The following is a 17,887-nucleotide window of genomic DNA, read 5'->3' as shown; positions in this document are numbered from 1 at the left end:
AAACTCTCAAAACGATAGGGTTTACTTGACCGACCGTTCATACGAGAATTTGAGTCATCGATTGGCCACCAGGAGGCAGCACCCGCAACAGATAATGGTTTGGGCCGCTGTAACCGCAGATGGGCGCTCTCCAATCGTTTTCATCGAGCCTGGCGTCAAGGTAAATGCGACATATTATCGGGAAAGTATTCTGGAGGTTGCTTTGAAGCCGTGGGCAGACAAACATCTCGGTGGCAGACCATGGACGTTTCAGCAGGACTCGGCACCGTCTCACAAAGCTCGAGTGAACCAAGAATGGCTGAAAAACAACGTTCCGAACTTCATCACGTCCACACAATGGCTCTCGAATTCACCAGATGCGAATCCAATGGATTATTCTCTTTGGGCCATTTTGGAGAGCAAAGTCCAAACTAAAAGATATACCAGTCTCGAGGCGCTGAAAAAAGCTATTGTCCGCGAGTGGGCCTAAATACCTGCAAGTCACATTCGGCCAAACGAAGCAACTCCTTCGCTCTCTCAAGTCATCCAGTCAAGGCAAAAGGTGGTCATATCGAGCAAAAGTGAATTGATTCTGAATTTTGTATTATTTTTACACATTTTGTACTTTGAATTAAGTAAAAGTAATTTTCCAAACTGAATTTATGGCCTTTTTAATTGGTTACACTTCGAGTGCCGGACCCTGTATTATACGTCTCTAAGTCTATGGTCAAATTAAAAAAAAAAATACATTACAATCGCGAAATATTTGAACATGTTTTTGGTGCTTTAACAATGCTTTGAAAACGTTTCAGTCTATCGTTAAGCCTTTTCAATCGCCCAGATGTCAACGTCCAAAGCATTTTAGATTTTTTTATATGGAAATTACCCCCAGTAACTTTTCTTATTCTGAAAATATTCTTTTTACTAGTTGTTTGGCAAGTGTTCAGAACGATTTCTTCTCCAGTGTCGCCGAATACATTTCTTGAGCATTCAACAACACCATGACTTTTATTGAATTCAGGATGTTCGCTTCGATCAGAATATGCAACTGCAAATAAGTCATATGAAATACTGTTTTTCATCGAAATCGTAGATATACTACTTTCTGAACACTTTTCGCGAATATCATTCAAACTAACACACTCGGTTTTAGTCAAAGGATTAGATTCTCGTAATATGATACTGTTCGTAAAGTTAATTTTTACCAGGTCGAACCCTACGGAAATGAGAAGTTCGATCGCTATTTGCTCTGCTTTGCTGATTGCTTCTTTTATCTGGTCATCATCTGGAAGGTCCTATGAAGTAGATGCCATAGCTCTAGAGACTTGCTTTTTTATGCTTGGAAAACTAATGCATTTTTCCTTCGATTCGCTATCAGTAACTTCATTTGCACACGCTGCATTCGTTGTTTTACATCCTTCGTTGTAAAGTTTAAGGCAGTATGGTTCATAGTGGTCATTGAACGAAGCTCGCGAAATAAAGCCTCACATGGTTGACTGGACAAATTTTGTACAATGAATTGTTCGTGAGCATTATTTTTACGACAATTTATCAAGAAATGAACAAGTCCATGGGCGTTCAATTCTAAACACCAGTATACATTGGAAGTTATGCATTGTTTAATGCTATTAGATGCATCCAAACATTGCCACCGCCAAGCACGAAGAAAAAAAAACGCTGTCCTGTGATTTGAAACTATTTCATAAATCATATTTTCAAGAATAGTGATCATATCATATCGTGCATATTTGCTCATTTGGTGACAGTTCTTCTTCAGAAAAAGAAATATATATCACTCGCATTATCTTCAAATACTCAACTGTACCCATGCTCTCAGGGACTACTTCAAGAAGATGTTCAATTAAGTTTGGAGACATCATTTTTAAAGTTGGGTCAAATTCCATTTTATCTGCTGGATTCAAGTCAGATGGGTTCATTTTATGTATCTCCTTGTCACCTTGCTCTATCATTTTCCTTATTGTATTTGAAGATACGGCATAAGTTCCTGAAAAATTAGGAAATGTGATTTGGAATTAGAACCGCAAGTCAATAAATAAAATATTTTTACCTAGAAGCATTTGTTTTTTTGGATTGACTAGTGAGTGGCGAAGTTTGTTAACTAAATGGACTGTATCTTGAATGCAAACCACGCTATCGTTCATGTTTGCTATGAAATACCTTCCATACAATTTACTTGAATCCGGATGAGGAAGACTTGTCTTTTCCTTCATTGCACGCAGAAGACGTGGATCACCATCAGATGCGTGACCAATTACTTTTATTCCAGCATTTTCATGTTATTTTCTACGTATTTCCATCGACGTTTGATGTTTTCATGAGTAAACCTATTATCAATGCACATATATAAAATAAATTATATTCACTTAAATGCTACTTTCTTTGCTTCTACACTCAGTTAAGATACAATGATGAATGTACCAAAGCAAATAACAAAAAGATCGAGCATTGGCCGGGGCTCCAGTTTGACGGATTTTCTCTTCGCGCGTCTCTGATTATAACAGGGTCTCTAGTTCGCATTAGCACTGATATCACTTGATATACCTTGATGATGTGCATATCGCCTAAAATTTCACATATGAACGAAATGATTTCGTTTGACAATCAAGTTGTTCTCTTGAATGTTTTCATTAGAAAAAAGAGCAATAATATGAACTTTCTTCCTTAAACATCAAACAATAATTGAAGTTTCGAATTTATCGTTCTTCGAACGCCTGCATTTGTTGAAAAATGCAAAATTATGATGATAGCTTCATTCAGGCCGGCGGCAAGAATAAAGAGCGTCTTAGCAAGTGCTATCGTAGCCAACATTTCGGGCATACGATGGGAAATCATAGCGCTCTAAATATGGTAAACAAACAATTGAGCATTATAAATCGAAAAAAGTCTTAATTTCTTTATCGTACACACTAAGATTCAATTCCGTTGTTCGGTAATTTTTTTGACGAAAACTTTCGGTAATCTATAGAAATTACCGATATTTCGGTATATGAACGTCATTTTACAAAAAATATGCAAATTTTTACCGGACGATCAGTTTTCTTTACAGAGTTCTGTAAATAGATATACAATTCATACGGTAAATCTGAATAGTCGCCGAGTACGGTAAAACCCATACCGTCCGTATGGTAAAATAATCTTCCAATAACCGAACTTCTGTAAATACTGATTATCGTGAAAACTACCTGTAAAACTGTTGATCAAATTTTCAGTAAGTGTCTTTTTATTAATCAAATCAAAATCTTGTAGAGTTTATCAAATGGGTTGAAGTACAGGTCCTAAAGTTTTTAAAACATTAGAACCACTAAAAACTTTTTGTTTCCTTATAGGCAAAAAATAATTTTGTATCACTTATCCACTTGCTGCCTACACAAATCGTTCAAGGGTAATTTCTGGTGGACTCGACGGATTGTGCAGTGTTTTGGAAGGTGCTCACAATTCCGGTCAGCCAGAACATTTGGCCCTTTTTTCGTGGAATAAAACCATAGCAGGTTGGAATTTTCTTCATTCGTTTTTGTGAATATGTGTAGTTTTCTAAAATCCGAAAATAAAAGAATTTTAACCTAAGGAAAATAAAAAAAAACAAAAAATTACCGAACAATCAGTTAGATCCATTTGGTTTACAGTTTACGGTAGTTGTTTGACAGTTCAGCAATTACCGAACGATCGGTAATCAATTCAATTACCGAACGATCGGTAATCAATTCAATTACCGAACTGATTACCGAACGTTCAGCTGTTGAAAATTCGGTAAAAAATTACCGAATTCTGCGAAATTTTCTAAGTGTGCAAGATTTGCTTCATTATATTTTGAATGCAAATTTGATGCACATTGCTTTTCACTAACTAACTTCACTTCATACTTTGCAGATTGTTTAGTAAATATTTGTCTCTTATGAATCACAAAGCATAATTGAGGGCAAAAGTTTGCAGTCGAGACTATATTTAGCGTTGCCTAAAAGAATTATTTCAATGGGATCAAAAGAACACTTCCTTTAGAACTTTCTCAATGATAGTCATTATCTTTCAATTGCTAAGTTGAGTGTCTATCGCAGTTAGAAATGATGGGTGGTGAAATTTTCGAAAATAAACACCATTCAAAGCCCATCACAATCGTATAATATTCAAATATAAGTGTACTCAACCGACACGTGAAATGCATGACTTTTTTTAACTACACGCAGAAAAATCTCGATTGAAAGAACAAGAAAAAGATTTCAAACCAAATAATGGTTGTTCAAATGATTGTTTTAAATTAAAGCTTGATGGTTGTATCAAATCCGAATTTTGTTGCCCCTAGATTCAACAAGAAATTTGTTGTAATCATCCAACATTTATTTATTTTCACAATTTTGTTTCTGTGTGTAAAAAATCAAATTAAGCAATGAAGCAGGTTCATGATAGCTTCTTATATTGCGAAAAGTAACTGCGGCAACTTCAACTTCTATGACTAGGCAAAATTGTTATTTCTTATCGGACTCAACCCGACCAGTGTCAGCATAAATGAACACCAAAATTTCTTTTGCTAATTTACTACCAAAATAATCTGAGGTCATAGTAGCAGCCGATTGTGTGTCGGAATCGATTGTTGCATATGATTCGGAAATGAATTCCGGACAATTTGACTGAGAGTGCTTCAGTGCCTACATCACAGGGCGAACGAAAACACTGAATAAATATTTCGAATACATATTTTCTAATGTTATTTTCGTCGTGATTGTGATTTCACCAGCAGTAGAACATTGTTTTAATGAAATATTAGATTTTCTCGAGATTGGCAATCTATTGAAGTTTTGGACTATATATAGGCTAACTGAATTTGTTTAGTTCTTGTTTGCAAAACAACTGATAGCAATTTGTTAGAAGATTACTTGGCAGATCGTGGCGTATTAAAATCGGTATCATGACGCATAGTTGTTGGTTTGACTGTAGACAAACAACAATATTTTTATTGGAGAAAATGATAAATCCTCGCGGTCATTTGCCTCTTAAGTTTGAACATTTGCGGAGTTACAATTAAAATGTACTACGCATAATGTTTGTAATCACAGCTCAATTATTGGCGAAATTTTGTGAAAAAACAATTGTGAAACTAATCTTAGCCATCAGCCTCAACGGTTCTTAGAGAGACATGACTGCTATCCGTTTATCGTACTGCTGGCAGCCAAAGTGACCAGAACCGCATGTGAAAATATTTGTTATTCTTTTTTTTCGCTGATATTATTGTTTATACTCGGGAAATATATTTCGGATCGAAAAACAAAAATAGTTATACTCTTAAGGAATTACACCACTGTAGAAAAAAGAAGACTTTTTTGGGGAATTATTTGGGATCAAAAAATGGAGTAATCCGAATTTTGTATAAAGCACTTTTTAATATGTATATTTAAGTTTAAAAAAGTGATCAGTTTTAAAAATTGAAATACAAAATGGCGGTTTGACGGCCAGCATGCAAATTTTTTATCGTTGTGAATTTTATGCTGGCAAGCGATGCTGGTGAAGAAATTCAAGATGGCGACGAAATGAAAATATTGTACTTTTCGTACGTATTTTATGTTTTTTCTATGTTAAAAGCAGTCGTTCGCGTAAAGGGAATCGATATAAAAGAATGAGAATTATGATTTAAGTACTGAAAGGATATATTTCATTGTTGTTTATAATTTTTACAAATTTTACCAGCAATAATTTGTCAGTAATAATGTAAACATTGCCAGCTGCTGGCGTGTCAGTATAGTATATATTAGACTTTGAAAGCCGTCATTGAATCGATCCTAGCAGCCGTCTGGTGCCCATGGCTGCCATGATAGTCAAAACGCTGGGACGGTTCTGGGCAGAGATGCCATTTATACAGATTTATCTGTAATATACAGATTTTTACATACGCATAGAGAATACAGTTTGATTCAGATTTTCTAAATTTAATACGAATTTCCTAAGAAGTGAAATCAGTTAAAGCACTTTCCAAGTTGACTCTGGATCAATGAAATGCTAAATGAAATTCTTTCAAGGGAAATACGTTTAATGAAATATTGCACTATAAAACATATATAGGTTTGAATTCTGCAAATGAGACTAAAAGGAATTGGACGGAATTGAATTAGGACGCATAAACATTTTAGTTGTTCATATGTCAATGAGAAATTTTGTGTAGCTCTGTACTAGTGGAGTATTCCGTTATTCCGTTTTTACTGCTACATTAGCATCATTAAATTACAAACTTAGCAGGCACTTTCAAATACTATCAGTTGTTTGTCATCTCTACAAAAATTGCATCAGGTTCAAATCTCACACGATCTTTGATTGGACAAGGCATATCACTATCTTTGTTTAGATTTTCTATTTGGTGTTGATTTGCCGATGATATGCCGTATATATATGACAGACTGAGGGCAAAATATCGCTATAGTATTTTTGATTCCAAAAGACGAATATTTTGTTATAAAATTTTTAAGTTATAGAACCGGATGACAAAGCTATAAAAACTATGGTATACAGTTTTAACCTTCTTTTCTAGATCATATCATTCGAACAACTGGAATTTTATTTCCTGTATTTTCTGTTAAACTTGTATACGTTTCCATATCGATTGCCGGACGCAGATGCCTTCAAAAGATCCAGTACAAAAACCCCCTGGTGGATTGAGTAATAAATTCTTACTCGACTGTATATAAGGCTATTGAACAAATAGTCATCTCATTAGTAGAAGCGCAAAACTTTTTTGCCGATTACTCGAATTACAATCAACGAATTGTGATAAAATCGGATACAATATTTTTGCTTTGGCTCTAAGAAACAGTACCGCAGAAAAAATAGTTCGAAAATTTTTGGAGCGCTTAACGTAGCGGTAGTCAAAAATAGTATAGTCCACGACTATAAGCGAAATTGATGGATGTATGGTCATTGTAACCTTTCCAAGCAAACAAAAAATAATAACAAGAACAAAATTGTTAAACAAAGCTGATTTAGTGACGCGAAAACTCGAAGCGAATGCATCTATTTTCATCTTCAATTCATTTCTAACTAATTGTTTTCGTATATGAGATGAGTACTGGAGCCGTTACCCTATTTAAACCTTATATCAACCCGATTGACAGTGACATCATGAAAGTAATTGAATGTTCATTCCCGTCAGGCGACTTATAACATTTTATTACACTCCAGCTAGAGGAATGGAATTGGAATTTAAGGAAGAACTAGTGTTTTATTATTAAACTCAAATAGATCGGTTTTTTGTACAAGCGTTTGCACGAAAAAGTCGATTCGACTTAGTTGCATAATGTCACCCGGGTTTTTAAGCTTTTAGATAGTTTGAAGTAACTAAACTTTCATTTCGTATCTAAATCAAAAGAAACACGGAAACGTGCAAGATCTGAGAAGAAGAAAGCGTACCGACAATTCAATTTGCTTTTTCTCACTCAATGTGACTCAATCTCGACACATTTTCGAACCAATCGGTTGGCGGCGAAATTTATTGAAGAATCCAACCAACTCTTTTGCGATCGCTGGTTCAATATGGACCGTTGGTTCGAAGAATGTCCAATAAATCGTTCAACGGGAGGCCCTCTTTTCGTTTAACGAACTCCGCAGACGGAGGTCCATTGTTGAGTCATTTTCAAAGTGAGAAGCTGGAGCTGGAGGCTGGACTAGTATTAGAGAAGAATTTTGGAAGTTACTAAGTACCTATTTGTTTGAATTAACACTACATACCAGTGGAATACTTCTACTTTGGGTAGAATACCAACCCAATTTCTTTTTATATGAAAAAACATCCCAACACTCCGTTTTAAAAAACTGAACGAGTGTTTCGTCCTGTATGCCGTCAACGCTGAATGCGTGACTCTCTGACCAATAAGAAACCAATTAAGTGGTAAGTACGACTTGGATCGGAAACGATCTAGGTGAGGAACAAAAGACACCTCAGGAGTATAGCTGCTAAGTAAGAAAACTTTTACGGCCATTTGAAAAGTATTTTTGATGTGGATCTTTAATTTCTATATAGGGGTGCAAATTAGAAATTCAAGGAAAATACACGTAGAAATGTAGTCAGATTTTAAACATTCACAGCTCAGTATATTTTCTATCCATTATTAATATTATTCCATTATTTGTTTGGAAATATTTCTACGATTCGATTTGAATGTATCAAGCCACGTATTTTCAATTATAAATGATTTAAATTTTGATTAATAGCGAGCAGTGTCCTATTTTGTCTGCTTCAAATCTCCGGCATATCGGATTTCCCTGTCATAGACGACGGTATAACAAAGGGAAAGCATCACTCTGATTGGTCAATCGATGCAAAAGCGAAGCTGTTGGAAGCACGCGATGTTATGAATAGAATCAAAATTATAGCTAACGTTTCAGTCCTACGCGTAGCATGCTAGAGGTAGGTTGTAGCTAGATAGCAAGACAAAAAGTGCCATAAAACGATTTGAAGCTTTAATTGGTATGCTCTGATCTTGTGTCATGCAAGCTCGGAGGAAACTCCATGTAACGTCGTTTCGCCTGAGAAATTGACTTCTACCCCAGGGTAAATTTTGAGTGCTCAAGATTAATTTCTAATTTATATAAGATGAACTCGATTGATAATGAGAAAAAGTTTATCGCTTCAACCGAAATCGCAGAACGGTAGAGAAACTTAACGCTATAAAAATAATTTCTTGCATACAAAACTTGAACGCAAGCTTGGCGAAGAGAATCTTTAATATAAAAATCATATCGCAGGTATGTACAAAGATATAATTGCATACATTTGGGATATTGGTTGTTTTTCGTCGGTTATAAAACAAACAATGTTCGGTGTTGGTTCCTAATCAAGATGAATCTAAGCAGACTCTCGTGCAATTGCTAATTCAAAAGTGTGACGATTGATTGAACTGTTTAATTGTAGATCATTAGAAACTTTGGTTGCCTTGTTCCACATCAATGGCTCGAACAACCCCATGGGGCTGATCCTTGTAGTTTTTTCTCTGTTAACGGTTAAAGTGCCATCTGTTTACTTTGTAACTTTGAAGAGGAGTCTCTTACAAACGATGACCATTCGAATATTAATTACAACACAAGACGAAAATGAAAACATTTTTCTTCGGTTAGTGTTATGACTGTCTCTCAGTGAGCTCCGAGTTATCCGGAATCCTTCTTCAAAACAAATGTTGACAGATGATATATCAGCCGTTATCAGGAAAAACGCATGAATTTACCGACAACGGCTCCAGTAGCCATCTCGTATACGAAAACCATTAGTTAGAGTGATATTTGTGATAGATTGACCTTAAAAATTAGATGAAAATAGCAGCATTCGAAACGAGTTTTCGCGTCGCTAAAACAGCAGTATTGAATAATTTTTGATCTATTTTTTTAATATGGTATTGCTTTTTAGAGCCGAAGATTTAGAAATATTGTATCCGATTTAATTCCAATTTGGGGACGGGTATAGCGTGATGGGTAAGTCGATGCCTTTCACGCCCCCCGCCTGGGTTCGATTCCCAACCCCGCACATAGGGTCAGAAAGTTTTTCTGGCCCGAAGAGGCGAATGACATTAATGTTAAAGCCTCTATAATTGAAACAAAAAAAATCCAATTTGTTGATTGATAGTCGAGTAATCGGCAAAATGACATTTCGACGTCACTAATGAGATGACTATTGGCACCAGTGTTGGTGATTGCCGAAAATTTTACAGGAGCTGCTATATTTGCTCTCTATATTGTATACAACATTTTCAATCCGGTAGAAGATGCTATAAGAACTCGAGTCATTCAATGCATGAACCGCGAGAGAATTTTTCTACATTTCTTCGCTCCGCTTTATACTCTGAGTATTTTACGGCCCTTGAAAAAAATACAGTCTGATAATGATCGTTGCTGTGTGGAATTTCCCAAGAGAGGATCGCAAGTTACCAATTATCGCAGAAAATCGAATCGATGATTCGAATTGATGATTCTCATACTAGGTTGCAATATTTCAAAACCCTTGTGTGGAGCATTCACAGATATTTTCATAGACACAACTTATACAAAGGTTATATGCACATAGTTAGAATGAGCGGCAATAGTAAAATGATTCTATCGCAATTATCCACTGCCCATACAGAATCGGATCGCGAAACGAGAATAAGCGACCGTTTGTTGCTTCAGAGAAGATCCCCACAGCAGCGTGCTAACCTTTAGCGGCCCTTACACGTGACAATATTATTGTCAATCCAACGAATTGTCAATACCGTCAATCCAAATGTCTTGGTAACTTGAGTCCGCTTTTTTCGAAAAAATTAAGCGTTTGGAGCTTTAGTTATTGCAACTGAATATTATAACATTGAGAGAAAAGGTCATTGTACATATTTAATTGTTTCCTCTCTGGAGAGAAAGTATTGTAGGATTGATGAGCAGTTTTGATTTTTTGACAATATTTTCGTCAATCCGATGAAGTTTCTCCTACACGATCAATAGTATTGTCAATACTCCTTGTATTGACAATAATATTGTCACGTGTAAGGGTCGCTTTTGATTCTCAGAAATGTCATCGAAAAAAATTCGCTCTCGCACTGGTGTCTATTCTATGTTAAATGAACCATGCCGGGTGTTTGTTGTTGCGATGATATTAGTCTCTCTTTGATGGCACTGATTCAATCCTGTAAAGAGTGAAGAGTGAGCATTTTAATGAAAATAATGTTCCACAATCCGCCTATTTTAATTACAATACCTTATGTTAATTTCGAAGTCTTTTCAACGATTACCGCTGACTTCTTTGAGATGACTATTGGCACAATAGCCCTATATAACAATATTGTAATGAAAATAATGTCCCACAATCCGCATATTTTAAGTACCATTCCTTTTGTTATTTTCGAAGCCTTTTCAACGATTACCGCTGACTTCTTTGTATAAAACGATACCTGAATAATTTGACTTCCGGTCAATCTCAATACTGGGAAATTGACGAAAATCTTCCGCAATAATCGAATCAGCAAGTAAACAAAGAGAAACCGTCACTAGCTATTACGTCCATTTGAAAAATCCATCGAAAAATTGAAACCGATTCCGTGAGTGAGCCACTTTCTCATCATCTCACTTCACTGCTATAGCTTGTCTACTGAACAGAGAAGCCAGATCTGCAGATTTGTCTGTAAATTTTCAGATTTCGTACATAGTGCTGCAGACTTTTTTTGTTGTGCAGACTTTTGAGAATCGAGAGTTTTGCAGACTTTGGGCAAAATTTACAGACTTTTGAAATTCCCGCGTCCTTGTTTTTTTTTGCTCGCCGAATCCGTTTTGCGTATCATACTTCATAGAGAAACAGCAAGACATACTTGCTGGCTGAAGAATATTTTTCGGATTTACAGACAGAAATTTTTACCTGGCATCTTTGCTACGGAATGAAACGGTTTGTTTTTCCTCTCACGTATTTGCTATGGCTGCTGGTTTGCTTGCTGTGTGAAAAAGTAGAAATTTTTCATTAAAATGGATGTTTTCGGGAATGAAAACTATCGAAGGTGCTAGATAAAAGTGCGAGTGTTTGGCTACATTTAGTGTTTGCTGTACAGTGGTATTGATAATTGAGTTAGGACCGTTTTTCACTTCAGCTGGGCTGATCGCCATTAGCAGACAGTAAGCGAGCCATAGCAGAGGGGGCAGAGCGCCAACTCACTAGTTACAGACGGAATCTGTTTTGTATTAGGTTTGGCCGAACGGTTACTACGAGTCGGGGTTTAGTGGTGTATGCTATCTTTCATCCAGTACACATTAAGCGCCATGAGCAATCTAAGCAATAGTCACAACAGTAACACTGGAAGCAGCCAGAATTCAGCTGCTGAAGGCACAATGGAAAGGGGAAGGTGAGTAGAAGTAGCATTTTCGTCGCAGTGATCTTATCGATTTTGTTCATCTCACTAGTGATGTTTACATTCGTGCTTCAGTGGTGGTACGGTTGTGGGTTTGTTTATGTTTTCGTTTTCGTTTTCGTATCACTTAAAAAAATTAGATTAGCAGGGGTCGATGGTGAATTGCTCAACATAAATTAAAATTTAAATTGTACTCGTGTGAATTCAGTTGACACAATTTTGTTTCAGCTGTATCTTAGTTCGATATGCCAGTCAAAATTCTCTGGACGAAAGTTCCCAGAAGCAGCTACCGAGATCGAATGGAAAAGACAAAGCAACTGGAGCTTATCGTAACAATGTACACACTCAAAGATCGTTTGATGCCATGAATAATATGCGAGAGTAAGTATGATTTTTGTAACACCAACGAGGAATGGGTTCGTGTTAATTGTACGTTTACCTTTCACCCATTCACAGGCAAAATCTACTTTGTGATGTGATACTGGTTGCAGATGGCATCGAGATTCCAGCGCATAAAATGGTGTTAGCCTCGTGCAGCCCGTATTTTTACGCCATGTTTACTGGTTTCGAAGAAAGCCGCCAGGACCGAATCACGCTGCAGGGTGTTGATCACCGTGCGCTGCAACTGCTGATTGAATATGTTTACACATCTGTGGTGGAAGTTACCGAAGATAACGTTCAGGTTCTGCTGACGGCAGCCAATTTGCTGCAGTTGACCGACGTACGTGATGCTTGCTGTGATTATTTACAAACCCAGCTTGATCCTAGCAATTGCTTAGGCATAAGAGACTTTGCCGATATACATGGCTGCATTGATTTGCTCAACTACGCTGAGACATACATCGAACAACACTTTTCGTGAGTAACAATACCGTTGCTGACCCGAACGAAGTGTAGTTTATCGCTGTTAATTTCGGTGTGTGCGTGTATTTGTTTTTTTTTTTCATTTGCAGGGAAGTTGTTCAGTTTGAGGAATTTCTGAATCTCACGAGCGAGCAAGTAGCTAATTTGATTAAAAGCGATCGTCTGTCGGTTCCGTCCGAGGAGAAGGTATGTAATTTTGTGCATGGACTAAAGCGAGGGCAAAATTCGTTTGATTGTCAGATATAGAAAGGATTTTATTAAATAATTTTACATTGTCAAATAATTTTGAAGTCTCGTAAATAAGGGAAATCTAGTTCTTGTTCCACGCGCTCGCTATGTTCACTATTTTGCAACATTTTTTTTCTTAATTTGCAGGTTTACGAATGTGTAATAACCTGGATTCAGTATGACATCGCCAGTCGTCAATCGTGTCTGGCGGATCTGATGGAGCACGTACGGTTACCGTTACTTTCCCAGGAATATCTGGTCCAGCGAGTGGAAAAAGAACACTTACTGAAGGGTGATATTCAGTGCAAAGACTTCATAATCGAAGCACTCAAGTACCATTTGTTGAAGGGTGAACAGAAAACATCATTTAAAACACCTAGAACCGTTCCCCGGCAACCAGTAGGACTGCCAAAGGTTCTACTGGTCATTGGTGGACAAGCACCGAAAGCAATCCGTTCGGTTGAATGTTACGATCTGCGAGAGGAACGTTGGTATCAAGTAGCCGAAATGCCCACTAGAAGATGCCGAGCCGGACTGGCTGTCCTCGGGGACAAAGTGTACGCCATAGGAGGCTTCAATGGGTCCCTGAGAGTTCGTACGGTTGACGTTTATGATCCAGGCCAAGACCAGTGGAGTACCTGTAACAGTATGGAAGCCAGACGATCCACATTAGGAGTAGCAGTTTTGAACAATTGCATTTTCGCTGTTGGAGGGTTCGATGGATCGTCTGGATTAAGTTCTGCCGAAATGTTCGACCCGAGAACGCAGGAGTGGCGTTTGATAGCATCGATGTCGACCAGACGCAGCTCAGTTGGAGTTGGAGTTGTTTATGGGTTGCTGTATGCCGTTGGTGGTTATGATGGAGCTTCACGGCAGTGTTTGGCTTCGGTTGAACGTTATAATCCTACTCTGGATACATGGACTCAAATTGCCGAGATGTCTGATCGTCGAAGCGGAGCAGGAGTGGGTGTATTGGACAATATTTTGTACGCTGTTGGTGGTCACGATGGGCCACTGGTACGGAAGTCGGTAGAAGCCTATAACGCAGATACTAATACCTGGCACAAAGTGGCCGATATGGCTTTCTGTCGACGAAATGCCGGGGTAGTTGCCCATAAGGGCATGTTGTTTGTGGTGGGTGGTGATGACGGCAGTTCGAACTTAGCTTCCGTGGAGGTTTATACACCCGAAACAAACACCTGGAGAGTGCTGTCGTCATCGATGAGCATCGGCCGCAGTTATGCCGGTGTAGCAATGATAGATAAGCCTATGTGAAGCGAACAGCAGGGCGCTACCGCCGCCATGGCAGCAAGCAGCTCTAGGTATGCGAATTGTTCGAACAATGGTAATGCAGCGAATAATCAAAACAACGATGATGAAAACAGTCAAGCTGAAGGGCTGAACTCGGAATCTGGTGCTGTAGGTTATAATCAGGTCGCAAACAATAACAATAATAATAACAACAACAACAACAATAATAATAACGTACACTACGAAAATATTTACGAGTCAATTGAACAATACGCTGCTGCCGCGAATGCTGGTGTGGCTGCGGTCGCCCCTGCTGTTGCTCAAAATAATCCTGGAATCATTCCACCGCCATCCCACGGTGTCTTTTTGAATCAACAACCCCAACCAGTTCAACCGGGGCCTTCGGCGGCTCCGATTCTTCTGGGACAACGAAATAACATGCAGCCTCTGGGTGCTGCTGGTGTATGTCCACCTCCCCCACCATCCAGTATGCTACAAATGCAGCAACAGTACCACCCATTGGCCTATCGCAATGAGTTGTACGATCGAACTGCCGGGTACGATGTCCCGCGTGGATGTCCCCGGAGCAACTATTACCAAAGCCAACAGCCTATGGGAACTGTCCCACGCTATCAAAATTTACATTTGGATTTAAATCGCCCTCGATGCCCTCCTCCGAACGCCATACGAACCCCGCGACAGAGAAGTTTCGATGATACCGAGTCTTACCAATACTATCGATACCAAAATAATTTCACCAAGTATGATAACGTGTACGAACGTGTCCGAGAAGAACCTGCTTATCAGAACACGGGAACTTTTGGCACAACGAACGGAGCAGGATCTGCCAATCGGGGAATCTTTGGAAGGTTAGATGTCATAGGCCATGGAGTAGGTCGTATCGAACGTCATCTGAGTTCATCGTGTGGAAATATCGATCACTACAGTTTAGGAGGAAACTATGCTGTTCTGGGTCACAGTCACTTGAATCCTTTGGGAAACATAAGAATGAATCCTTCGTTGAATAATCAACCGAATGTTTGCAAGGATTCATCGTCGGTCAACGTGAAGAGTTTTTTCAGTTGTTTAGGTGGGGAAAATTCTCAGTCGATGAATAATGTTAGCAAGAATGGCCCTGTAGCTCAGTCAAATACTTCTAATTCCACTGTGAACGGCGAAGCTGGGACCAGTGGATTACCACTGCAAGTTTCGAACGGTACTTCATCGGCGGCAGCAAAAGTGACAGGAACAATACCAAAAATTAAAATTAAATCTAAGAAAGAGACGGGCGAACAAAGCGAAACTGATCCACAGAATGGTCGTGTATCCAAACCATCTCTTCAATGGCTACTGGTGAACAAGTGGCTGCCACTGTGGGTCGGACAGACTCCTCCGGACTATAAGTTCATTGATTTCAATTTCATGTTTTCCCGAAATTGCGACGGTTGCGGTAGCACTACAAACCACCAGGAACTCATGAGATTGGATGGGCAAGCAGAAATGCGTACCCACGAGTACGGAGATTACATTCCGCCTGCTAGAGAATATCCCACGATGAACGGAAGTTACCCACGAGTTCTACGGAATACCCCTCAGCTTTCGCGTCTGCGTGAGCACGAGTATGAGAATGTTCCCGTAGACTCTCCGTCCGGTCGTCTGGATTACGCTGCTGCCCGCGCGGCTTTAAGCCATGTGAATCGAACAAGATCGGACAGCCCGGCGGGACCGGCAGCAGGAGTAAGACGCGAGGAGCGTGCGAGCTCCAATGACCCATTCCGAAATTGGGCTTTTAATTTCGAAGATAACAGCTTTCGGCCGGCTTTGGTTGCTGGACAAAATGAGACTGTCAGTCCAAGACCGAGAGAAGTTCGCCGTATAACCGATGGAACTTTCCGTACTACTGATTTCAATTGCTTGGTTCCAAGTCGGGAGCCTTCCAAAGATTTACCGTCCACCAACGGCGGCACAACTCCGGTAATCGTGGTTAATGATTTGGTTACTCCTTCCACATCTGGCTCTCCACCAAAGATCAAGATAGCTGCAGAATCGCCGGCTGTAGCCGGGAAAGAAGAAACTCCATGTTCGAGTTCATCCGATTCCGATAACTTCATAATGGACTCCGTATCCACCTGTGTTAGCGGTGTACCTAAAGATTGCAATGATGGTAGTCATGGTGCGAAAGCCGCCATTGATTCCGGAACCAGCAAAGATACCACGAAGGACCGAGAGGTCGCTTCTTCTACGGAAACTTCTGAATCGTTTAACTATGAAGAAAATGCGGCCGATTCATCCATCACGGATGACGACAATGACAATGAGGAGAACGTCGAAACTATCTAAATCTCGTGCTTTTTTTCAGAGGCTTAACATTATCTGAATATTTTACCTTCAAGCTCCGATTGATTAGTTCGAACTGGAAGCAATCCTTAGTCAACTTGACCCTGCTTGCTCAATATTTATATTTATTCTATTTATTATTCTATTTACACCAATCATCTTTCTTTTACGAAGCACTTTTACGTAAAAGACTATTTTTTCCGGGAGAAAATAGCATTTATTGGCACTGTTATTACGCATCAAGTAGAAGCATTTAGCGGTTAGTTTTCGCAAAGACTTACTATTGAAAAATTACACTGTAAAGACATGTTACGTACATCCAATTAGATTAAGAAATTTTCCGAATGAACAAATCAAATGTCGAACAAGACTAACGTAATTAATTGTTGTTTGTCGGTTTAGAAGCAAAAGAAAACAATAAAAAAAAACACAAATCGTATGCACTCCAAGTGTTAGGCTAAACAAAACGATTATTTCTAAGTTGCAGCCATTTTTTTCACGTTCCACATTCTGTACACGTACAAAAATCATTAGTTACCGTTAGGTAATCAGTACACAAATCTAAGGCACTGTGGTCTCATTAGTACGAATATTACATGAAGAATGTCAATTTTTCGTTCATGAACAAACGGACAGAATCTACGAAGCATAAGTTCAGTACAAACCCCTGTAATGGTGAGACCTATCGAAACAACTTTTATCTCAATATTAAGCACCGACAAGGCCAGCAGCAAGTACTTTTAGTCCAGAGTAGAGTGATAGTAATAACGGAAAAGGCGCCGATAGTTAACCCTCTATCAGTCATAGTAAGAGTAAATTTAGGTATCAGCAACATAAAAATGATTATCCACTATTTGCAGAGTAAAATACCAATACTCACACCAATCTAACACTTGCTGTAGTTCTGGTACTTTCTGAAAACTTTGAATTCCTTAAGTCCTGCCATTACGGACAATGATAATTGTATTATGCATTGAAATGAAACGATAAATAAATAGATTCAACAGTTTTATTTGTTTCTGATGCCGAACACTAACGAGAAACTCCTCGTCTACAAATCTTGCCGCATTGCAAGCAATTCCTATCACCCCGGATTCTGTATTTCGTTTGAATCGGATTATTTCCATCAAATGTCGGAATCGATTCGGTTTATGTAGGATACTGCTAATACTGTTAATTGCTAAAGCTAAACAGTAGATCCTGTTTTAATCTACTTTTTGTATAATGATGTCTTTCTCATACAAGGTTGCGTAAAATAACCTGACACATTTTGTACCCGGTTAAACTAAAACCAAACAAGGGAGGGAGTGTAGAAGAATTAAAATTTTTATTTTCCTCCAGCAGTTTTCCATCATGGATCATTGGAGTGTCGCTCA

General features: G+C 38.6%; 1 protein-coding gene and 1 pseudogene across 2 annotated transcripts; one reads left to right on the top strand and one right to left on the bottom strand.

The window, feature by feature from the left end:
• Positions 1-922: 922 nt before the first annotated feature.
• Positions 923-2,341, bottom strand: LOC131429224 (uncharacterized; annotated as a pseudogene).
• A 9,028-nt stretch (positions 2,342-11,369) lies between these two features.
• LOC131430057 (ring canal kelch homolog) lies at positions 11,370-17,519 on the top strand. 2 transcript variants are annotated; one of them, XM_058594682.1, is made up of 5 exons: positions 11,370-11,825; positions 12,060-12,212; positions 12,288-12,689; positions 12,785-12,881; positions 13,071-17,519. In XM_058594682.1, exons 1-5 carry the CDS (start codon positions 11,710-11,712, stop codon positions 16,512-16,514), a joined length of 4,212 nt encoding a protein of 1,403 aa, XP_058450665.1. In that variant the 5' UTR covers positions 11,370-11,709; the 3' UTR covers positions 16,515-17,519. The 2 variants fall into 2 exon arrangements, with proteins under 2 accessions (XP_058450665.1, XP_058450666.1); XM_058594683.1 differs by having other exon boundaries at positions 13,071-14,198.
• The last annotated feature ends 368 nt before the right edge of the window (positions 17,520-17,887 follow it).

Source organism: Malaya genurostris, chromosome 2 (assembly GCF_030247185.1).
Source record: "Malaya genurostris strain Urasoe2022 chromosome 2, Malgen_1.1, whole genome shotgun sequence".
Classification (NCBI taxonomy): Eukaryota; Metazoa; Arthropoda; class Insecta; order Diptera; family Culicidae; genus Malaya; species Malaya genurostris.
The sequence above is the reverse complement of the archived record's forward strand: the minus strand, read 5'-3'. Positions and strand labels throughout refer to the sequence as shown.